We start from the raw sequence: 24,902 nt of genomic DNA, 5'->3' as shown, positions 1-24,902 counted from the left end.
CACACACCCATTCCATTCTCTCCTGTCCCATCTGGTAATGTTATGTGGTGAAATTTTTAAATAGTCATATATGCTGTCTTCTGTAATGTAGGCAGCCTTGCTGTAAGGTGTGTAGGCAGATTTTGGGGTTTTACATGAGAGAAAATGTAGTGTGAAGTTGAGGATACTTCACTGGGGAACTCCATGCTTGTTGGTCTGGAACAGATTCACACGTGGTCCTTTGTTCCACTCAAGTGACTGATTTTTTTTTCTTGTCTCTTAAAACGAATTTAACAAATTGTCACAATTCTAACACTTACTAATCAATTATCATTAATTATGTATTCAAAAGGACCCAGAGCTGCATGCAATTGACTTAGATTTAGAACTGGCAGATTTCTACACATGGCATTTTTTCCTGTCCTTCTACCTGCTTCGTAAGTGCAACTAAGTGCAGCATAAGTAAGAAAAAGGGTATTGGATCCTTTATTTATCAGTCATAGAAAGTATGCTGGTTGCATTAAACATTAATTTATAATTAAATATAATTCCATAACTAATTATGATACCCCTTCCCTTAAACAGCTACAACTTGTCTGAATTCCTAATAGTCCGTTTTCATTGGCCATAAATAAAAGTTGTGGAAGTTTGTAAGGGACCCCACTGGATTGTCTTTATTGATGCTAACTACAAAATTATGTTCAGTTTGGGCTTTTTTCCTAGGGGAGATTGTTTTTAATAATCCTTTGTAGGAATCCTTTGTTTTTAGTGGAGTAAAGGTCTTCTGCTAATCAATGGAAAGGCAGATGAAGTCAAGTAAAAACATGCTCATCTTCATAACTCCCTCATGGCAAGGTGTTTCTGGATGGCATGCTCCCTGGCAGTGCCAGTACTGCTCAAGTGTCTGCATTTTGCAGACTTGGATCAAAAGTAAACCTTCCATTCAGTCCTGCAAGATGGGCGCTAACTAGATCAGTACCTTCAAAAGAACCTTGCCTAGGGACTCAAAAGGTCTTGTAAGATACTCCTCCAGATTGATTTAGTTTTAATTTGATAGGCTCAGCCAAGCCTAGACTTTTTCTTAATATTTGCTTTACTGCTTAAACTGTTTTGGGCCATCATTTAGTTCATCCAGTCTCCATCTAAGAGCAGCATTTGCCAATACATTTAACAACATGGTTATTTTAGGTATTAGCTAAGAGCTGAATACAAAATTGGTTTCGTATGACATTTCAGTTTTATTCAGTTTATTTATATTCTCCCCCAAACAAATTCTGAATGCTGGATGCCACCTTTGATACTTGGTAGAAAGAGCTAAAACCTCACATCGTGCCAGACCTATTTGTGGCTGTACCTGGTTGCTAACAGGAGGTAAGACCATTCAATCACAAATGGTGGTTCTATACATCTTAACGAAGCATCTGACTTTATCGTTGTATGCTCTCTTACTGATTTGTAAGACTGTCGGGCTCTCAACAATATTCTCAGCTGCCTGCTGAAATGCTTTATTTGAAAAATGCAAAGCAGCTGAAGTAAAAAATCCACTTGTATTTCTTCCAGCATTATGCAGTGAATTTAGCTGCCAGATTAGATGGCAGCTCTGGGAGGAAAGTTCTCTAATCTGTATTCATGTGATAGAGGTGATGCTCTCTGTTCTCACTGCCTGCAGGGAATATTGCTTGCCAGTCACCTACTGCGGAATCCAATTTGAGCAGACTACCGCCTATCTGTTCCCTCAGATCCTACTGAAGTGAAGCCAGCCTGTCTTCCCCTGTCATTTCTTTGAGTCCTCAGTAGCCATAAACTTTATTGCAAAGGTTTTAAGGGATAATAGTGATATTCTTTCCTTTAAGATACATATCAAAACAGATTCAAGGACAGACAAAGCTAGGCAAGATTCCACACCCTGGCTGTGGTAGGAGTGGTTCTTGACTCAAGGATGGTGAGGTCTGTTCTGGCTGCCCTCAGAGCTTGGCATGTAGCACCTCAGTGTAAGAAATGACATACAGGAGAAAAGTGTGACATCTCAGCACCCTGGCTGTCAAGTGATTTCATTCCTCAGGTGCTCAGTAAGAATCTTGTTCACTGATGACATTTCATTTATTTATAACCAAAGCAGAGTAGTTCTTTTCAGCAGTATGTTGAACTAGATGCCCAGCTGAAGTCCCTTCTAACCTGAATTATTCTGTAACTCAAGTAATATGTTTTTAAACATTAAAGTAAGATCAGTAAATGTACTGGAGCTCCTGTGTGCTCTTGGGCTGGTGCAGTAGGTCTATCTGAGTGTTTTGTTGCCTCACCCCAAGACCACAGAGATGGGCATGCACTGACCGGGGCAGGGAAGGGGTTGGAAAGTACATAGCAGGAAGTTGCAAGCTCTGTTAACTCAGGATGCAAAAATTATCTAGTGATTAAGGTTACATTAATCTATACATAGACTTTGAGTTGTAATATAGATAATGCTAGCAAAGTGGTAATTGGCTGCAGGTACTGAGTCAATTTTACTGGATAGGTGGGTGAGATCCCTAAAACAAAAAATGGTGCACACATTTAGGTGTGGTTGTTTCCAGTATGGAATTTCAAATAAAGTATTTTTGTTCTTCAGTTGGATTTGGAAGCTAATGTGTTAACTGTAAACTCTCAGAGACTGACAACTGGAGCTTATCGAGCATTTCACAATTATTTAATTTAATAAAGAATATTCTGCAAGACAGTTCCATGCAGGCTTCAACATGAGAGAAACACTTCAGCTGAAATCCATTATGTATTTTGCACGTTTTTGATTGCTATGTGGAAGTTTATTTCAACCTAGAATCCTAGAAATCCAGGAAGCTTTGCCTGGATGTACCTGAATCAGGAAATGTTCTCTGAGCTAAAGTAGATAACCACTGTTACTTTGGGCTCAGAGCCTGGCTGGATAAGCTTGACAAACTGTGACAACAGCATCCAAACAAAGAACTTGGATTGTCTCCAGGTCTGTCACTCATACAGGTGACGGAAATGAAAGGTAATGAAAAAGAATTTATAGTGTTAGTGACTTGCAGAATGGTATTTGTAGCAATGCTGGTTCTTTTTGTTTTATTCAATAAACCCTTAATTTGCATGTAAAATAAATTAAAATTGAAGGCTTAAAAATACTAAGAGCTTTCTGAAAAGAGTGTAAATCTTAGTTTTAGGCAACTTTAGGTAATTTTTTGATAAAATTTCATGTCTTTTTCAAGTTCAGATTACTGGAAATGTAAAAATTTTTTTTAATTTGTTGAGAAAGCATTTTAGTTTTGATTATCTTGCCTTTCACAGTGAGACTTTCAAGTTTTTTTAATTTATACTCATTACTGCACAATTTTTGTTCTCTCAAGACACTGTTACATTCCACTAGATGGTAGTGCCGATACTCCTGAAGAGCCTTTTTTTGCTGCCTGTGTGCTTTGTTTCTTGTGCAATAATGAAGTAGTCTGGATTCTAGGCACTTTGGGAGTGGAGCCTGAAGTTATGCTAGGTTAAAAGCAGTGAAAAACAGGCATGGGTCCCTACTGCACTCCGCTCCCCTCATTTGCTCTGAGGCAGTGGTGATGCTGCCAGAATTGAGCTTCATAATGGAGGTTAATAATACCTGGATTCAATTTGATAAAATGCATTTGTAAAAGGATATAGTCATGAGGCACTGGAAATAAACAACTGGCTCATGATTTGAGGAAACATGAAACTGTTTGTGGAAATGAAGGTTCTAAGTTTGCCATAAATTTAGCACTCCTCTATCAGCAATTTGCTGAAGGTGTTCTGTGCCTTATTTCCCTGGGCTAGATAGACAATGTGATTATAGACCTCCCTTGAGTTGCTGTCACAACTTTTAACAAGTGCAAAAACTTGAAAGACAAAATTACAGTTTAAGACATGGAAAAGGACCTTGACCAGCACACTTGAAACATCATGATGTTTGACCATGAGCCAGCAATGTGCCTTCATGGCCGGGGAAGCCAGAGGTATGTTAGAAGGGCTGTGGTTAGGTCAAGAGAGGTTCTCCTCCCCCTCTACTCTGCCCTCATGAGACCGCATCTGGAATATTGTGACCAGTTCTGGGCACCTCAGTTCAAGGACCGGGAGCTGCTGGAGTGAGTTCAGTGCAGGGCCACAAAGATGATGAAGGGAATGAAGCATCTCCCTTGTGATGAAAGGCTGAGGGAGCTGGGGCTCTTGAGCTTGGAGCAGAGGAGACTGAGGGGTGACTTCATTAATGTTAACAAATATATACAGGGTGGGTGTCAGGAGGATGGAGCCAGCCTGTTCTCAGTGATGTCCATTGATAGGACAAGGGGCAATGGGTACAAGCTGGAATATAAGAGGTCCCGAAGAAAAACAAGGAAAAACTATTTCACTGTTCAGGTGAGGGAGCAGTGGCACAAGCTGCCCAGGGAGTGTGTGGAGTCTCCTTCCTTGGAGGTCTTCAGGACCCACCTGGACATTTTCCTGTGTGACCTACTCTAGGTAGTCCTGCTATGGCAGGGGGGTTTGACTAGATGATCATTTGAGGTCCCTTCCAACCCTTAAGATCCTGTGATTCAAGCACAGGGAGAGAAACTCGGGATATCTGACAACAATGAAATCCATCATGGAACGGTACAATAAACACAGCATGGGAAATTGGGCAAAGATCAAATTCCACTAGGAAAAAATATATCACAAAACAATTTTCCTCTGTTTAAGGACACAATCAGAAAATATTTCGCAAATCATAGTCATAAGGTCTTGTGATACTAAAACTGATGCCCATAACAAGAGTAATTGACAGCTATATCAACTATTACTGGTATATCAATCACAACTGTGAACATGTGAGCACTCCAAACGTATGCCCCCAGCCTGGTACTGCATGGAGCAATTACTACACTCGCTCTGTTCCCTGTTTGTTAGCTTTGCAGGATGGAACCTGTACATGCAGCCTATAAGAAACGCACGGGAGGTAGATTCTTGCTCCAGATCAGGAGCATGGGGAACACCCACATCTCAACTTTGACAAAGCCACCACTGATATGAGGGACAAGTAAATGCTGGTATATTGTCCAGCCAATATAGTTTGTTGTGAGTTTGTTTATGCATGTACACACACACACACACACACATAAAAAGCTAATATCAATGAGCAGATCATGTCCATCTTGGTATTTATAAGGTATTTCCATGTTCTGTACTAGACAGGTGGAACTGAGATGATGTCACATCTAGATGATGCATGTCTATTCCAATGAAAAACCACTTGTATAACATTATTCCTATACTTCAGAAAAAAAATCATCTCTTTATCCATAAAGACTAGAATAGAATGAAAGCTGAAAAGAGACACAGTTTCAAGAGGTATAAATCTCTAACAATTCAGAATGTTAAATTTAGTGGAGTTAAAATAATCTGGACATGGCAGATGTGAGTGCTTTACATCTGAAACAACTGACAAACTGGTATTATAAATTTACTCGTAAATATATATTATTCTGAAAGATGTGGTGACTTTATACCTGACAGTGTTTGCTGTAGTTATGGTGAAAAGTGATATTACGTATAATTGCAGTGGGATGGATTTAGTTATGCCAATATTGCTATCGTTATTTCTTTTTGTGAAGCATTTTATAGCATTTCAGAAATCTTTCCATTTTCATGGTACTAATAGTGTGCAGAGTGAAATTACTGCGATTTATTACACTGCCTATAAGGGAAGAGAGATAACATTAAGAGCATGATAATAATAAATAACTGTTTTATACTAAAGCGTAACAATAAAGCAAAATAAATACTGCAGTGGTGTTTTCACGCCTGAAACTAACCTTGGCGTGAATAAGGCAGAGGACGCGGCGCAGTACCGGCAGCTCCCGCGGGGCGGCAGTTCCGCGCTTCGGCAGCACCGGCAGCTGCGCCAGGGAGTGGCTCTTCAGAAAAGCTTTTCCATTCCCTCTGCGCATTTGATTTCCTTACTTTTGTTCCACCTAACAGCGATCATATCTCTTTTCATCTGTAGCGAATATGTTTTTTTCTACTTAATCTCTTAACACGAAACAATTTTGAGTTTAATATTAATAATTTAAGGGAAATAAGCAGTTTCCCAGTCTAATCACACCACCATTGCAAACTGACAGTTCCTCTGAATAAAGGATGGCGTGATTGGCAGCATTACCTTTAGGCAAGAGGAGATGTGGAGAAGTGGAATAGTGTGAAACTTCATCTCTCATACTGTTTGGATTATTTATTGAAGTATGTGAAGATAAAAAAAAAAAAGGAAATGAATGCATGTAAATTATTAACAGCCTGCCTCAGAGGATGAGCAGATTTTGTGGATACTGTAGTAACTGCAACGAATTTTATTACATGTCCAGATGAGAAGAAATGGGAGCGACAATTCAAACATGTTAGTAGATAATATGTACAATAATCTCACCCAAAACTATTCTCTAGAAAATAACACTGTAAATAGGAAAAATTGTCAGTGTGGAAAAAGCATCTGACAGGGAATTGCTGGTTTGTTTTTTACATGTATTTAAAATGTTGACTCCTATAGGTTGAAACCGAATACTTACTACAGTCCAAACTATGATATTCTTGTAATTGAAATCTCTTATGCAGGCCACCAAGAATAAAGGCTAGTTTGTGAAGCAGTAGCACAACAGCAAATCTGTATTTGCTGTTGCTCAGCAACCATGTGTGGAAGGCCCATTTTTCATTTTTGCCTTAACTTGACTTGACAGGAAAATGATAATAAATATGAGATTATTATCAGAAGGTATAGATTATTTGGAACAGATGAACAGATATGTCAAAAAGAGGCATGTAAGTTGGTACTCTTGAAAGGGAGAACATTACAGAAACCGAAAATAGACTTGTAGCTTTATTACTAGTTTGCAATTTGTGCAGAATTCTTGAAAAAAACCTCCTAAGTGTTACTCTGCCTCTCTGGTTTCTCTATGTGCTCCTTTAAAATGAATCATTTGGTGTTACTCAGTCTGTTGTTATCTGTGTCAACTTTTAGTTTTGATAGTGTGAAAAAATCATTCTGAGGTTGCTACGCAACACAAATTATAAGCTAAAATATGTTTTGGTTCATTTGCTAAATGAGTATGTGCCCAACTAAATAAACAGTAACCAGGTGACCAATGTAGCATCTAATTAAAAGGCTAAACAAAGTACTGATGACATATTCGGTCCACATGAGACATGATCCATCAGTTTGGATTTAAAATAGGAAGGATTTTTAATATATGCAGAAAGTACAGACATTAGCACGATGTTGTACATGTCATATTTCATACTTTATTTGCTTTTACTAATCTACAAGTATGATGATTGCTTATACAAATTATTTCACGCAAACTGTGTCCCAGACTTGTTGCACTTAGCAGAATACCAAACTTAAGAAATGAAGTCAAGTCCGTAAGATCTAAGACAACCTTAATTCTTGATCCTTCTTTACTGTAGATGAGAAAAATGCTCCCTTCCTTGGATTGTCTGCTTCTGGAAGCCAGTGCCTGATGGCTCTCGCAGCATAAGGATTAGGGTTGGAGAACAGATGATAGTTCAAGGGATTGTTCTGAGATCCATCATTCTTGGGATCTTTCTCTGTAGTTGTCAGGCAGCTGGATATTGGTAATTTGATGGTATTGCCTTTTTCACATTTCAAAGGAGACAGGCCTTTGTCTAGATGGAAATGTGAGGAAGTAGGTGTGTGCCTGCTCCAGGTAGAGACAAGGACTGGCAGTGAACTGCTGGTGTGCAGTTACACTGCTCAAGAAGATGAGGTTTTTGCTGCTGGCTCCTTCAGACATGTTGTGCCTCCTTGGGTACACCACAGTCTCATAACTTGTAAGTCTTGTTACTCATTCTCCTACAGTGCCTACAGTGCTTTCTATCTGGCATATATTTTGTTTAAAATCCAGTTATTTTTGAAGTTTCTCGTGGACTCAGTAGATGATTCAGGAATTGAAAGAGTTACCTTTGCTTTCAGTAACAGTCATCTGTTATGTACATTTTTAAAGAAATACAGAATAGCATTATTTATGTGGGGTAAGCTCATAGTACACTATTTTTCATTCTATAGTCTTCTAAGTGTGTAAAACCCAAGTGAATAGTTTAATCAAAAACTTTAATTCAGGAAAAGTAAGTCAAATATATATGGCAGAAAATGTGACAAGTCTTCATTTGGAATATAAACAGATACTGTGAGAGGTAGGATGACTAACAAAGATTCAAGGCCAATGGCATCTTGGAATGCATCAAGGAGAGTGTGGCCAGCAGGTCAAGGGAGGTTCTTCTCCTGCTCTACTCTGCCCTGATGAGGCCTCACCTGGAGTTGTGTGTCCAGTTCTGGGCTCCTCAGCTCAAGAGGGACATGAAAGTGCTGGAGAGAGTCCAGCGCAGGGTCAACAAGATTATCAGGGGACTGGAACATCTTCCTTATGAGGAAAGGCTGCGGGAACTGGGGCTGTTTAGTCTGGAGGAGACTGAGGGGGGATCTCATTTATATTTACAAATATATAAAGGGTGAGTGTGAAGACTTTGGGGAATCCCTTCTACTGTGTCGAGAAACAGGCCAAGGGGTAATAGGATGAAGCTGGAACACAAAAAGTTCCATTTAAACTGAAGGAAAAACTTCTTTACTGTTGAGGTGAGGGAGCCCTGGCACAGGCTGCCCAGGGAGGGTGTGGAGTCTCCTTCCTTGGAGGTCTTCAAGACCTGCCTGGACACGTTCCTATGCAACCCCATCTAGGTGGACCTGCTTCTGCAGGGGGGTTGGACTAGATGATCTCTAAAGGTCCCTTCCAAACCCTACCATTCTCTGATTCTCTAATTCTACGGTAAAAATGAAAGTATCAGAAGACAGAAATACTACTTTAAAAAGTTGTGAGGTTTTTTATTTAATATTAAATAAAATCTGAATTATTTCATGTTTTTAAAAATTACAGTCAGTCCAATCAGATGTGAGAACTTTTATGGAAATTATTGTTGGTTTTCTGTTTGCTTGCATAGTAAAGCAGCATATGTGCTACTATCACTGACTGAAGGTAAACAATTTCAGTAAAGTATCTACCTCTTCTGAACAGCCAACCACACTGTGAAATAACCGAGAAATACTACGCTACTGCAAATGGAAACGTGAAAGAAACAAATTAGGCCCTTTAGAAGACATGTTGACTGGTTCTGGTTTGCAGAAGAGCTCAAACAAATGGAATGGGGAATATTACAGATTTGAAAGACGATTATGCTTAATTCAAGGAAATGAGTCCACATCTCTTTGAATGCTGCAAATTAAGTTTCTGAAGAAACAGAAAGCAGCTATTTTCTGATAGATTAAAACCCCCACTTAGTTACCAAAGTGTAACTATAACCCAGCCTGCATAGTCTCCTATAAATTCTGGTGACTAGCCTGTTTATGCACTCCATCCAAAGTGATGAAGAGCTAACGTATGTGCTGTTCACCACGACTGCGATTAACGACATAGCTGTCAACACTAGCAACAGAACCATTTTTTTGCGTCACCAATTGTAATAAAATAGATGATGCAGGCTTTGTAAGCTAGTAAGACTTTCTATAATAATGGTACATTCATGCTACCTGAGATCCATGGCATACTGCTCCTTAAGTCTACACATGAATTTCCCTACACATCTTATCCCTGGGTGCAGGCATGGAGACGCAAGAGAGCGCTAACAGTAGGGTAACAATCAGGTGTTAACACGGATTTACTCCCCGACACCAGCCACCTCTGGGGAATCGACCTGGTCCTCATCCAGAGGAAGATGGGTAACCAAAAGAGCCTTGATTATCGATTATAAAGTGAAAGCAGTACAGAAGCATTTAAGCGTGGCCACATTTCAAACCAAGCAGCACCGCCTGGACTGAACTCCTCACACAGCCCGGGGCTGCAGCTATCCCGACGTGCCCATCCCCTGGGAGATTCACCATCGCAGATCCCGGCGGCGCCAGCAGGTTCTTCAGCCTCCTCCATAAAAGGCGGCCTGAGGGGTGTGGACGGCGGTGGCCCCGGATGGGTGGCGCAGGGAAGCCACATAGGCCCCAGGCGGCACCTGCCTGACAACAACTCGAACACGAAGCGCAGAAAGGCGAGAAGGCGGATTTTTAGCTCGGTCCCCTGGCGGCTTCCCCGCACACGGAGCGACCAGCGGTTCCCGCCGGGCTCCGGGACACCGGCCCGGGCGGCGGCGGGGCCCTGCCCTGCGGAACCGAGCTCTCGCGAGACGTGAGCGCTGCGGCGCGCGCCCGCCCTCCCGCTCGCGCCCAACGGCCACCGCGGGAGAATTCGAAAGCGCCGGCAGCGCGCGGGCAGAGCAGGGCCTCGGCGTTGCGCCAGCGGGCTGAGGGACGGCACGGCACCGGCGGTAGCTGCCTCTTCCCGCGGCGCGGCATGCCTGCGGATGGGCTTCTTCGTGGGCAGCGGTACCGGTAGGCGCGAGTTCGCCTCTTTCCGCCCGGTCCGCCCGGTCGCCGCTGTTGTTTTCCCTCCTGCGCAGGCTGCCCCGCGTTTCTGGAAACGGAACCAGTGGGTCTATGAGGATTTCTTTCGGAGGCAGCGCTGGGTAAGTGGCCCATCGGGCTTTTCCTATGGGGTGGATTTCCTCCTACCGGCCCCTGTCCGGCCCGGCACTGTGTCCTGGATCGGCACCTTCTCCATTCTGTGGTAGGGCTTCACGCGCATTAAAGGCCGCGTAAGGCAGCCTGCCAACTTGCAGGGGTGGGCGAGGCACGTCAGGAGTCGCCGAGGGTAGTAGAAGGAAAGCTTAGGTGCGTAAATGAAGCTCTTAATGTCAAAAAGTGGTCTTGCCTGTTTTTCATAGCCTTCACCTCAAACGGGAGAAAAGGAGAGAATATTTTACTGCCCATCAGTACTTTTCATACAAGTAAATGCTGTCTCTGGGAATGATGGCTAACTAAACAGGAGATGTGTGCTGGGTACACATTTCTTATCAAAAATGAAGGTATCCATTTAAAAGTTATTTTGTTTTAAGACTTGTTCAGTGAAAAAAGAGTTAGAAATAAAATGTGCAAATACTGCAGTCTAGTGCTGTTATGAATCTGTTGATTTGGGTTATAGAGTACTTTGGAGGGAGAGAGATCTTTTATTTATGACTCTCTAGGTGAAGAATGTAAGTTAATACATTCACTGACACAAAAAATTCTTTTTGAGATACAGTATTTCCTCTAACATTTTATTTTGTTTATAAAGCAAGGTAAAACAAGATGACAATGAAACGTGAGGTGTTTTTACAAGTTGTGTCTAAAGATTCCATCGAAGACTTCCTGCGTTACACCCAGAGTCCTGTAAGTAAACCATGACAGACGGACACAACTCATAGAATCCTAAGTCTTGTTAGCACAGAAGTTTTGTCATCTAGGGACAGAAACTCATTCTCTGCTACCTGCAGATGTCCTAGAGTAGTTGTTGCAGAAAATAAGTTCGGGTGGCACATAAGGGAACATAGCTGAAAAGGCTGTAGAATCTGAAAGTTTGCTATTTATAAACAGCGTAATTTTTTAAACATTTGGTTGTTGCATATACAGTTAACTTTTTAAAAAAACAAATTATTAGTACTGTGGTAATACCAAAAAAAGTATGGATTTGATGTTCATGGAGTATTGTATTTTTTTAATTTCCATCTATGAAGGAGTTTATTGCTATGAAATTAATGTGAGCTAATATATATACATAGTAGAGTCATGTTTCACTAGTATTTCTTCACTCATTTGATAGTTTAGGTTGTCCAGTTCTTTAGTCTGTGTGTAATTGTACATGGTAGTTCTTTTTATCACTGATGTTTTGGGGATGAGATAGATTGCTCTCTAAATACAACATGGAGAGAAGTAGAAGGAACAAATCTGCTGAAATCTATTAATTAAAAGTTTATTCTCACATTGTGTTTATGCTATTGCAGAGCAATCAGAAATAATAATTCACATTGTGGTGTTTTCCACTAAACTTTAATCTGTCTGGTACTAAGATGCACTCAATTTCTCCTAAACATCTTTTGCTAGCCTTAATAAATGGTATTGTGAAGTTAGTCTCTTAAACTCTCTAATTGGCGTTTTTCTGATATTATCTGTATCAGGATAAAGTAAGCAGATCAGTTGAACTCTATGTCCAAACATTCAATAGCTAATTTACTAATGTATTAAACCTACTATTTCAGTAATAGGAATCATGTTCTGTGTAGTAAGCCTAGAAATATTTGTCTCCCAAACATCTTGAATCTCTTTTTCCCAGAAATTGTCATTTTTTTGTGTTTACTTTCCTGTATGCAATTAAAGATGACAATTTTATTAGCAGATTACCTTTCCTTGAGGTCTCCTTCCCATTTTCCCCCAAATCTAGGGGTAGGATAGGGATAATGTATGGGATTTAGAACATTTCCTTTCAATTAGTTTTGCCGTGTTGTTTCTGCCATCTTCATCCAGTGATCCATCTTAATATATTGCAGTCTTTTGGGATTAAGGACAGTTTTTTCATCACCAATTCACAAAAGTTGTCTTGCAATACTTTTCAGCCAATACCTCTGGAAACTGTATGTCACCAGCTATAATGAGCATATGGATTAAAACTTGTCTTCAGGTCTTCATAGCATAAGGAAACATGAATATGCAGGTTACTTTTTTATTATCTAAGAGATTTGAGTTGTTTTATTCATTTCTTTTTGAAAACTTGGATGTTGGAGGGTGTTTGGCCATACTTTATCTTAGGATGAGGATCTTGAGTAATTCTTGGCTGCTTTTCTAGAGGAGACTGTGGTAGTGCATTATGTCCTATAGAAGTGGATGTATGAATACAAAAAGAAGAGGAAAGCATGCTTAGAGCCTTGCTGCTTTCATTAGTTTTTGTGTATTTGTGCCCTACTCTTTCTACCTCTTTTGTACTGTAGCCTCAATATTTGCCTTTTTCAATATTTTTACAAGTTCTCAGCATCACTACTTCTTTCAATGCCTCTCATTTCTCCATCCTGTCCCCCTCGCTCCTACCCTTCAATTTTCCTTTACTCTCCTCTCCATGTTTTGTTGCATTAATATTTTATAAAAAGCCACAGGGTTGCTAATTTTCCTTCAAGGTTTGCCTTGGGCCTTTCACTTTCCTGTATTTGTAATCTTTTAAAAATATTTCAGTATTGTGATGATATTCATTGAGGTCTTTATCAAGTGCTGTTAATTTTCTTCAATAAATCCCATTCCAGTTCAAGAAAATATATTATTTCTTAGATAAGAAACTAGGAATCAGAGATATGACTGTCAATGACATCCTTTTCCCTCATAGGTTTTGGAATAATTCTATCTCATATCATCCCAAAGAAAGATCAGAAAGCTCTAGTCTCATTACGAATTCATTCTTTTTGTTCAAAACAGTACAATCTTAATATCCTGTCTTTTGGATTTGTTTAAAGTAGAGGGCTGTAGAACTCCCTGTGTGGCCTTCGGTTTATTGTATTTGTTTCTAGCTGTAGAATAGGATAGAAACTCCGTTATAAATATGTAACAGGATCTTTCTTCTCATACCCTTTGGGAACTTTCTAATACTTACTGCTGCTTCTTTCATTATTGTCTATTTTTCTTTTTCCTTTCAACTTTTTTTTAATTAATTTTGATTCCCGTTTTAGTGTATCTGCAAACTGAAAATATCATGGATGTTCTCCCACTTTCTTCCAAAGTGTTTTTGATCCATTAAACCTTCACTTCAGTATTGCAAATTCGAACTCAGAAATTATCTGTACTTCCTCTTGGCTATGTCTGTTTTTTCTTCCCTTTTGTCTGGATATTCCCCTTCCTAGCAGGTTGCCTACCCATCTTTGATGCTAACAGACTCTTTGCATCTCTGAAGTACATTCTTCTTGCAAAGTTCTTCTGAGGAAGTAGTTCAGATCAGTCTCTTACAGCCTCCTGTAGAGACTTATAGTGGCTTCCCAGTTGGTAGAGCTTGAGGGGGAGGTGTGGGGTTACTGTGTTCAGGATTTAAGTTGGTTGGAGGGGGGCTTTAAAGTAGTGCAGTGTACAGGGCACTGGCCTATGCAGATTGTACTCTAAAATCTGTAGTGCTATCCCTGTGACTCTTACTGACTTACATTTATAGTCCTTGCATAAGAGCTAGGTAGCCATCTTTCAATAGCCATCATCAGTCTGTATTTAAGATTGCAAAGATATGATCAGGGTCTTCAGTTCTGTGCAGTTGTGAGCTTTTTTAGCTGAGAGTAGAGTTGTCTCCATTGGGAATAAAGTATTTAAAGAATACAAGAGACAGCAGATGGTGTTACAGGGATGTGATTTATGTTCAGTAGTGTTGCTGTTAAGGGCTAAAGACTTCAGTCTTTAGAACTCTTGTTTCACAGAAAAGAGTTAAGCAGCAGGAATTTCTCATTCTATTCTTTAAAGAAATGCAACTTCTAGAAGGTGTTTTATCTCTGTAACTGCAGAGGAATGGAAATTTAATCTTTAATGTAAAACAAGTGTTAATTTTAGGAAGTACCATGACAAGGTATAAACTACCTCAGTGATGTGGAATTGTGTAATATCATACAATGGTAGGGATTGGAAGGGACCTTTAGAGATCATCTAGTCCAACCCCCTGTTAAAACAGGTCCACCTAGATCAGATCACACAGGAACACATCCAGGTGTGTTTGTAAACCTCTAGAGAAGGAGACTCCACACCCTCCCTGGGCAGCCTGTGCCAAGGCTCACTCACCTGAACACTGAAATAGTTTTTCTTTGTGTTTAAATGGAACTTTTTGTGTTCCAGCTTTTTCCAATTACCCCTTGTAACTAGATACAATAGAAAAAAAGGGATGTCCCAACTCCCTGACATCCACCATTAAATATCTTCTTACCATTCATAGAAAAATGTATTTGATCCTTTCGACTTGAATGAACTACTTCAAGAATTGCCAAGAAAGCAAAAAGAAGTATTATGGAAGAGACTGACACAACTACTGACAGAGTGTTTGATGGAAAACCCTGTGGAAACATGGCAGAGAACAGAAGTTGATGAAAGTGACAACAACATGGAAGTTGACAAAGCTCCTGAAACGGTAAAAATCCTGTAGAATAAAAATATGATTATTTCATATTTTCTGGGAAATAAAATGGAATATTTCCATAGCATCTGAAAACATGCAAGGGTTGTCAAACAACATCCTTTCAAAGGTCACTTCCCTCCCCTGTTCTTAATTGACTTCTTAACTGGCATGTTTGCGTTAAGATTTGGCTTTAGGACTGGTCTGTACTAGATTCTGACGATGATTTTAGCTATGGAAGATAGGACTTAGTTTTTTCACTTGAGAAAGAAGTGGACTGGAATAAGCCTTTTGTACATCTTATTTCAGAACTGATATCTCAGTTCTTCCTGAAGTATCTGGTATCTACAATAAGAAATTCACTACCTCGTTTTATTATGTCATTTTGTTGAATGTAAATAATGAAATCTAGATTTGAATCCTCTTCCCACAGGTTTGGCTTGTATGGAACTTCTCTGACTCAGACTCTCATATATTGCCCTCTGCATTGTAGTCCACTTAGCCTTGGGAATATGAGGGGACACAGTTATTTAACTTAGGAAGAAAAAAAGAAATGCAGTGGGGAATTAGGGAGACTTAGAGGCTTGTAGAAAAATCCATCCTATGTACAGAGGTGTATAGAATCACATATCTGGATCTAAAGTCATGAAATCTACATGTTTTTGAATTTTCCAAGACCCTGCTAGTTAGGATCTTTATAGCTCTGAAATGGATGTGTGTTTGAATTTAAGTTTTTAATGGAGGAACAAATACACATGTACAGTCATGGAGTTATCTCCTAGCCAGAGCTGAAAGACCTTTTACAACCTTTTGAAACAGGTATACTTTAAAAATGTATGCTCTTGCCTCTTCTTTTGCCTCTTCTTATTTGATAGATTTTGGGTGCCAGTGTACTCGTTCTTCAAATAGAAACATAAAAGCAATTCAGCTTTGCTCTCTGTTTCTAAAGTGTGTTTCTTGTCATAATTATCTCCCAAGTATACAAAGAACTGCAGAATTATTTCTTCAACATTGCTTTCTTTCAGAAAAAAACTGTAGCTGTGATCCAAGGAGTGGCAGCTGTAGTTACTGCTTCTATACCTGCAGTGGATGAAGCTGTAAACTACAAAGCTCTTCTAGAATGTGTTTTTATATTAAACGGTGCGTACTTACCTGTTACAGGATGCAGCATTATATTGTTCTATAAGAGATGAGCATGCTAGGCTTTATGGTTGACCTGAGTGGCCTATGGAATAGAATTTACAGATGAAAAGTTGGTACTTATGTGAGCTCTTATTTGTGAGTTAAAATTAAGGGAGTATTTACTTAAAAATCAGGTACACAATCTAGAAGTTGGAACTTCTGTAATAGATAGCTTTAATAGATAAAGATTCACAATAATGGATAACTTTCCTTTTTCTGTGACTTATTTTTAAGGCAGAATTTAAAATTCCATTCCTACTGATCTAACTTGGCTAAAACCTTAGGATTAAATACCTACAGTGAGAATAAACTGTTGAGAGCTGGTTGATGTTGTGAGGTACAGTTAGTGTACTAAAAAACTATCATTGTACAGGAATAACTTGTTTCATTGCAGTAAACAATTATTGCATTACCGTTGTAGGTATTCTTCCTGCACTACCTGAATCATCGGAAAAAATCCTACAGGGTGCTATCCAACGTGTATGTGAAATGTGGTGGGAAAAAGGACTGGAAGGGAAGGAGCAGCTGGGGAAGACTCTGTTTCTTATTCTGCTAAGAAAAAGCCTGAATAAAGCTGCTACGGTATGCTGAAGATATATTAACTTTTACATTATCAATAAATATCCCAAGTAAGATTATTCATCCAAAATACTTATTTCAAATTCACATCTTTTCTGTGTCCCTAGTGCTTGTCAGTTAAGAAAACTGAGGGTATGTCTTGGCTACAAAATGTCTTTTTGGTTGCATAAGCAACACATTAAAACATTGCCTTCTCTAGAAAAAAAAATTAAAGATTTTTGTCATCTATTTCACAAGTGAACTGAGGTTTTTTTACATCTTTTCTTCTTTATTCATTTGTTAAAGTACAATGACCAAGGTTTCAATGGCAATTAACTCTCTTAGTTAATCTCAGTTTTAAATACAGTGTTCAGGTACTCATAAAGAGTTCTTATGTGGGAAGCTTCATTTTCTGTGGCTCCAAATCTCTCTACAAATGATTTTTTTGTTTGTTTGTTTTTCTTCGTTAATAAAATGAAATTATTTTTTTAAATGTCTGTTACTACAAGTATAGTGGCAGGTGTCTTTTCCACTAACCAATAAATATCTCCTTTTCTTATTTCTTTCTTTTATTTTTCCCTGTTAACTGCTTTCATTGTCTAAAGTTTCAGAAGTCGAATAATACAATTTTCATCTATTTTGCATGAAATAACAGCTTACTTTCTGTATTTGAGCATGTCTTTATTTGTTGGAAGTCAGTATTTCTGCAGTTACACATGTTTTTATTTTTTTCCAATGATATGGTGAAAGTCAATGTTTATAATTTTACAGTCTGATTTTTTTTTTGTGTGTGTGTGTGTATGTAACAATGCAATTGAAATTCGTTGTTTAAAATCCTTGAAATACTTCTTCACAGAGAAGCTATACCTACTTCACTCTAACGTGGGCTTATTTGTCCTGTCAGGGTGCAGATGTAGTTCGGATATGGAATCTACATGAAGCATTGTTTTGTTTTGATTATGATTCAGAAGACAGTAATGAAGTCAAAGATTTGTTGCTTCAGTGTTTTATGAGTGTAAAACACATTAAAAAAGAAGAGGTAAGCAAACTTTTACCTTACTGTAATTTTCTGTGAATGGGCTTTGACTATTTTTAAGGTTTTGCATTAAACTTTTTTTATGGTACAGTAGGTAGCAATATGAGACAAATTATCTCTGATTTGAAGCTATGGTTGATACTCTGTTTCATTTGGAAACCCCTTTATTTCTATTCCATACTAAAGTATAAAAATGTATCTCTAAATCATCACTCATTCTTATATCCTGAGGTAATAAGAACCGAGTGCTTTGCTTCCAGTGTGGATGCCTCAATACTTAAAACCCTTCCCTGGTATAATTCACCTCTTTTACAGCAGTTTTTCTTTTCTTGGAAACAGATCACTGTAGCAAAACAATTTCCCTTCTGAATTCTTCAATTTAGAAGATTACATTGCCATAGTCTATTTTAAAAGTAGCATAAGAAGAATCCAGCTTTACAGCAAAATGAGAATTATTTTGACAACCTACGTTTCTCTAGGGGAGGAATCGCTATGCTGTAATCTTTAGTTTGTGCCTATGCACCAAGATAGTACTATCCAACCTTTTTTTTTTTTTTATGATTGGATGACAAGACAACCTGACATTGGCTCTGAAGTTCTAACTCCTCCTTGCCTGTTTAACATATATGTATTCCCTTTCATAGAGTGAATGCACTTCTGTAATAAAATGAACTCTGAGACTGCTGCATAGTTGTGCCAGTAAGGGGATATGTCATTTTAAAAACAGTAGCAGCAAATGAATTAGGTGAAAAGTTTGATAGTCAAGGTTTTGGATACCTGGCACTGTTTGGGGTTTTTTGTTACCTATACATTGTATCTTAAGATGGTTTCATTTTGACTAAAATTGGAATGTACTAAGGCAATGTGAGAGTTGAGATTGGAAAGAGAGAAAGATGGGTAAGACTTTACTGACTGATTTTCCATTTACTTTTATGTCCTTAGTATATTTAATTTTAGGTCATTTTTTGTCCTCTTGAAAATATGTGTACCTGTATGTGTTCTTTGTCACAGTACTTAAAGTGCCTTTAGTAATATTTATTTCAGTATTCATTATTTTCTTTTGATTGAATTCACTGCATTACTTTAATATTTCATCTTTCTTATAGGCACAGTAAATAATTGGGAATTATATATAAAATGAAACTGCTATCTACGCATCAGAAGCAACTTCTTGTAGTTATTCTTTTCATACTCCTTGTGTGAGATTTTTAATATCATAAATGTTAATTACTACACAAGTTTTTCTAAAGAAAGTTTGTACCTTGAATCTTTGGGTGAAGCACAGCCCTTCAGTAGAAAAGGTAGAGGATTTTTTAATTTGGAGGAAAAAAGCAGTGCTGAATCTTTTTCCTGGTATATCAGAACATATCCACTTTACTCCACAAGAATAACATTTACTTTTCTGCCCAAGATTTTGTTCTTCCCTTCTCTCTTCCCTGCTCTAGCATGTGATCGTTAGTGGTTTAAATCCTGAATCCTTAGTTTTGTGGCTAAAAGGATTGACTGAAAGTAGCAGGTCCCAGATAGGACTTGAATTTGCATTGTTAATCCGTCCATTCCTTTCTGATAAAGAGGAAAGATCTAAACCACTGTTCACAAATATACACTTTATTATGTCCAGTCTTCTCATCATTTCTTTCCATTGAATTACTGATATTGCTTGCCAGACATCAATTAGTAAGTTTGCAGATGACACCAAGCTGGGTCAAAGTGTTGATTGCTTGAGGGTAGGGAGATTGAGAGAGATCTAGATCTACAGAAAGATCTAGATAGGCTGGATGGCTGGGCCAAGGTCAATGCCATGACTTTCAATAAGGCCAAGTGCTGGGTCCTGCCCTTGGACTACAACAACCCCCAGCAGTGCTACAGGCTTGGGGAGGAGTGGCTGGGAAGCTGCTAGGCAGAGCTGGGAGTCTCGGTTGACAGTGGCTGAACATGAGTCAGGAGTGTGCCCAGGTGGCCAAGAAGACCAATGGCATCCTGGTCTGTATCAGGAGCAGTGTTGTCAGCAGGAGGTGATCATTGCCCTGTTCTCAGCTTTGGTGAGGCTGCACCTTGAACACTGTGTCCAGTTTTGGGCCTCTCTCTACAAGAAGGACATTGAGATGCTGGAGAGGATCCAGAGGTCGGCTACCAAGCTAGTAAAGGGTTTGGAGTATGTCTCATATGAGGAACAGCTGAGGGGTCTGGGGCTCTTTAGCCTGGAGAAAATAAGGCTCAGAAGAGACCTTATCCCTCTCTACAACTACCTGAAAGGAAGTTTTAGTGAGGTGGAGATTGGTCTGTTCTCCCTAGTAACAAGCAATAGAACAAGAGGAATTGGCCTCAAGTTGTGCCAGGGTAGGCTCAGGCTGGATATGAGGAGAAATTTCTTTACTGAAAGGATTATCAGGCATTGGAACAGCTGCCCAGGGAGGTGGTGGAGTCACATCCCTGGAAGTGTTTAAGAGACGAGTAGATATTGTACTTAGGGAAATGGTCTAGTGGTTGATAGAGCTGGGACAAAGGCTGAACTCAATGTTCTTAAAGGTCTCTTCTGGCTGAAACAATTCTATGCTTCTATGAATTCAGAGTGATGAAAACTTTGAATGGGCTTGGGGAGCTTTCTTAATGTCAGAGAATGCCTTTTTAATATTATTGAGGTCTGTCTATTGGCCTAAACCTCTTTACAAAAAGCTACAAAGCCTATCAGCACAGGTCTAATAGTCATTGCTGCCAGATCCAGTTCTGGACCTGACCTGTGTATTAGATTATGACAGCAGGTAGAACTTGATAGGGTAACTTTTTTCAGTGCTTCCAGGCCATGAAAGAGCTTCAGACTCTTCATCTCCAAGCCTGGTAAGTTCTGACATATAATCCAGGATGCTTTGGCCATTCTCAGACTCTGCTAATTTTATTCTGTTCCTATTTAGGAATACTACGTGTTTGGTTTTGGCTTTTGAAGGATGTCTTTCCCCAGAAAAGTTTTAACATGGGAGAGAGACAAAGTAATAGTTGCACCTCCTAATTCCTCTTCTGGTTGTTCCTAAGTAACGTTAATGTTAGAATTATACAGTTTGAGGTTGTAAGGGACCTCTGGAGATTGTATTTCAGACAGATTACCTGCCTGGACTGGCTCGTCATATACAAGAATGAAGTGGAAGGACAGGAATGCGGCATCCTGGTTCTTGATTTTTCTGAATTACTTCTTTACCTGAAGGCAGTTCCACTAAAGGACAATTTCTGCCTATATGCTTCCTTCTCTCTACTCCTACTCTATGATATTCCAGCTCAAAGCATCTCTGACATTCTCAGTCTTATTTTCTCTATTTTGTCAAAAGTCTGAACATAACTTGTTTACAAAGGACCTGAAAAACTGGCTGACTCACCGTTAAGTATGATCAACTCTGAATGCCTTTCTTTCATCTGTAGGATAAGCTACAGTGAGACTGTTTGTTCAGCTGCTGTGTAAGGCTGTATTTCCATGGGCAGATCTTGATGATTCTTGAAGAGGAAGGGCTTATTTCTTCCATCCATGGCCTTCCACTGCCTTTTCTTTCAAAAATTCTGCTGCTTATCAGATTTGTCATGATAATTTCTAACTTGCTAAAATGGAAGAAAACTAATTTAAAAAAAAAAAAGAAAAGATTGGGATTTTTTTGTTTTCATGAATTAGAACATCTCCAGGAGGTTTGCAGTATTACCCTTCATGTGGCAATAGGAAAGGAATTGTCCTTGCTAATCAGAACATTTATTTTCCTCAGTGGGCCAGCTATTCTCTGTGCCTTTGTTCAAAACTGTTTCCATATTCAGTGCTGGCAGATTTGTCATGCTATTTTATTTGTACCTTCACCATCATTACACTGTCATCGTGGAATGATACTGCACTGCACAGATCTCTGATGTGGCCTCAGTGAAGGTCCTAGTTGCACAGCCCCTTATCATTATGGAATACTGCTTGAAGTCACATCAAAACAGAATGGACATTGAAAAAAATGTGATTCAGATGCTCATTTGTATTATGATTTCTCTACAGAATAAATAACTGTAGTGCTTGAGTTCTGTTTAAAAATGAATTCTCTTTTTTTCTGCAATGATCTCATCTAATTTTAAATTAAAGGTATAATCATTAATTTTATCTTTTATGTTTACTGGTTTTTAGGTGGCTTTTAAATTAGATATTCTTCAGGGTTTTGACTTCCCTTTTTTTTCCTCTTTTTCTCTCCCAACAGGGAAGAAGATTCTTGAGCTTTTTGTTTGGCTGGAATGTCAACTTCATTAAAATGATACATGGAACTGTTAAAAACCAATTACAATTCTTTCCAAGGTATGCATTGCACTTAGAGTTCTTAATGATCACCAAGAGCTTGGCTGAAATCTTGTTTGTCTCACACTCTAAAATACCTAGTATGCTGATAAAATATATCAGAATCCAGAGACCTTCCAATCTGCTGAATATAATTACTGTACTGTTTCAGCAACTTCATTTAATAATTGCTGTTCCTATGCCTATGTGGACAATTACAGATGTAGTAAAATTCTTATTTAGCATTAGCTAAAGCAAATGACTTCCATATCAACTTTCATATAAACATTACTTGCAACATTTGTGTGAGAATTGAGGTCCATTGCTGCTTCTCTAAGGTGTTTTTATTTTTGCCTAAGCCATAATTTAATTTGGTAAGATTCTATATAGAGACATTGTAATAATAAGTGACTTGAGCAGGATCATAGCCTAAGAACTTGCCTGATGGCAAGTGAAATATTACAGAAGTAATTCATATTAAATTCAGAGGATTTTTAATGCTTTCAGTTAAAATAATGTATACCTCTACGTCTTTATAAAGAATTTAAGACATTCCTTGTGAGATAAATTATAAAATATCTGTGCTAGTGTTTTGACTTTCCTACCATAAGAGAACTTTCCTGTGGGTTTCAGTAGTGCTTGGGTTCATTAAATAACGGTTAGACTTTGAAAGCAATTTGTTCTAAAATAATATTGATGTACAGAATTAAGATTAATATTGATACTTAGGAAAAACTCCTATGCTGTTTCCTTTAGGAATTGTATACAGGTATGGTTAGGATGCTTGCTTTAAAGTGTTTCCTATATGTTAATACAGATCCTTGGTGGAATACATTTCAGAAGTTTACTTCAGGGCCTGGAAGAAGATGTCAGGAGAATTCATAGAGGTAATACTCTGCTTGAAATTTCATTTGAATAGTTTTGAATTTCAAGGTGAAGACTCAACCTCAGGAATGTTTCATAACGGAAAGGGCCTTTTTAATATTGTCAAGGAATAACAGCATGTCATGGTTTAAGTGTTTGCCCAGTGTGATCAGCTTGGCTACATTTAAAGACATTTGTTTCTGCTTCAGAAATACTGGTTAACACAACTATGCATATGCACTATGTTTTTTGTAAACACACTACTTGCCTGAGTTATTGAAGCCTTTATTCCATATGTAGAATCTATTTGATAGCTTAAATAGATAGTGAGTTTTTGTGGATATCTGTGGAGATGGTCAAAAACATAAGTACAACATCACAACGTTATAGTTGAATTTCAGATACAAAATAATTCTCATTTAACTTGTGGAGGTGCTTTTGAATTCCAAACTTGTTTCTGAGAATCTGATTAATTAAATATTCTGAGATTTTGAAAACTGATTTAAGTAGACAAGAGGCCCCTAGCGTGGAAAAATTTGGGCCAAACAGAAGGCAAGTAAGACATAACATCAAAGACTATTTTCAGTTGTTTCTTTTTGAGAAAAATATGCCTTCCTTCACAGCCTACAATACTTATTTGTTTTATTCTGTTAACAGTACCACATATTTGTTTTTACTGTAGATAATCGAACATAACTGCCTTCAGGATTTCATGCATCATGGAATTCATCTTCCCAGAAGGTCTTCTGTTCATTCTAAAGTTAGAGAGGTAAGTTCCTTTAAAGCATGACATGGACTAGTAGCATCAAAATCACATCAGTTACTATGAAGTGGAAAATTTCCATCTCATACTAAACTACTCTGCCAGATCTGGAATGGAATTACTTTTCTTTCTGGTGTCCCAATATGATGTGTTTGGATTTGTTGACTAAACCAATGTTGGTAACATTGGTTTTAGCTTTTGCTGAGCAGCACTTGTGTGGTGTCAAGGCTTTCTTCTCTACTCCCTTTCCCTAGAGAGTACCTGGGGATGGGCAAGAAGTTGGGAAAGTCACAGCTGAGACAGCTGACCCAAACTGACCAAAGGGATATTACATGCCATAGAACATCATGCTCAGCAATAGAATCTTAGGGAAAGTGGATTTTGAGGAGGTAGCCATTGTTTGGAGACTGACTGGCCGCCATTTATCTAGTTGTGGGAGGTGATGAGTGTTGCATTTGCATCACTTGTTTGTGGGTTTTTTTGTCCCCTCCTTCACTTACTAAACTGTCTTCATCTCTAACTATGAGTTTTATTGCTTTTCTCAAGGGGGGTGGGAGTGAGTGAGTAGCTCTGTGCTGCTTAGCTGGTGATTAGGGTAATCCACCGCAAATACTTTAAAAATAGCATTTTCTGAGAAGCAATGTTAGAAAAAATTTTGGGAGAAATCTTCTTGTAGTTTTGCACCAGATTTCTTTGGTGCTCGAAAGTAGAAATATTAAAGAGATTTTGAAGACTGCAAGAAATAGTTTTTGCTGTCTGTTGTCTAAGCTTTTCTCTACCTAAAGAATAGACGTCTCCATAACCAATCAGAGACAAAAAGCCATAAGCTCCTTGAGGCAAGCTTAGTAGATGGATCTGTCACTAAATTTGGGGGATTGTTTTTATATATGGTGGTTTCATCTATATGTTTACAGGGACAAGCCTTGATTCAGTTACAGATTCTATTTGTTTATCTATTGTTCTTATTCATGAGCAAAACATTTGAAGCAGAATGAGAAGTGCACATAGCTTTTTAAGACAAGGCATTTGTTTAATCTATGCCCTTTTACCTCCCATGCTTTCCCCCAGAATATAGAGACAATGGAGTGTATAAGTATGTGCAAAATACATCTTGAAATAGCAGGTATACAATCCTATATTGCTTTTGTTTTTGTTAGTTTGATTTGGGGAGGGGTGTGGGGAGTGTTTTTA

At 38.6% G+C, this 24,902-nt stretch overlaps 1 protein-coding gene across 1 annotated transcript in view; it reads left to right on the top strand.

Moving 5' to 3' along the window:
- The first annotated feature begins 10,434 nt into the window (after positions 1-10,434).
- The window catches only part of NCAPG2 (non-SMC condensin II complex subunit G2), a 48,023-nt gene continuing 33,555 nt past the window's right edge, over positions 10,435-24,902 (top strand). The window contains exons 1-9 of the mRNA XM_061996753.1: positions 10,435-10,554; positions 11,202-11,296; positions 14,847-15,038; positions 16,049-16,163; positions 16,627-16,787; positions 17,668-17,802; positions 22,011-22,105; positions 22,902-22,971; positions 23,631-23,717. Coding sequence (XP_061852737.1) covers positions 11,216-11,296; positions 14,847-15,038; positions 16,049-16,163; positions 16,627-16,787; positions 17,668-17,802; positions 22,011-22,105; positions 22,902-22,971; positions 23,631-23,717 — 936 coding nt within the window. The 5' untranslated portion in view covers positions 10,435-10,554; positions 11,202-11,215. The remainder of the gene's footprint in view (positions 10,555-11,201; positions 11,297-14,846; positions 15,039-16,048; positions 16,164-16,626; positions 16,788-17,667; positions 17,803-22,010; positions 22,106-22,901; positions 22,972-23,630; positions 23,718-24,902) is intronic.

Source organism: Colius striatus, chromosome 5 (genome assembly GCF_028858725.1).
Source record: "Colius striatus isolate bColStr4 chromosome 5, bColStr4.1.hap1, whole genome shotgun sequence".
NCBI classification, from domain to species: domain Eukaryota; kingdom Metazoa; phylum Chordata; class Aves; order Coliiformes; family Coliidae; genus Colius; species Colius striatus.
This window is presented reverse-complemented; position numbering and strand designations above follow the sequence as displayed.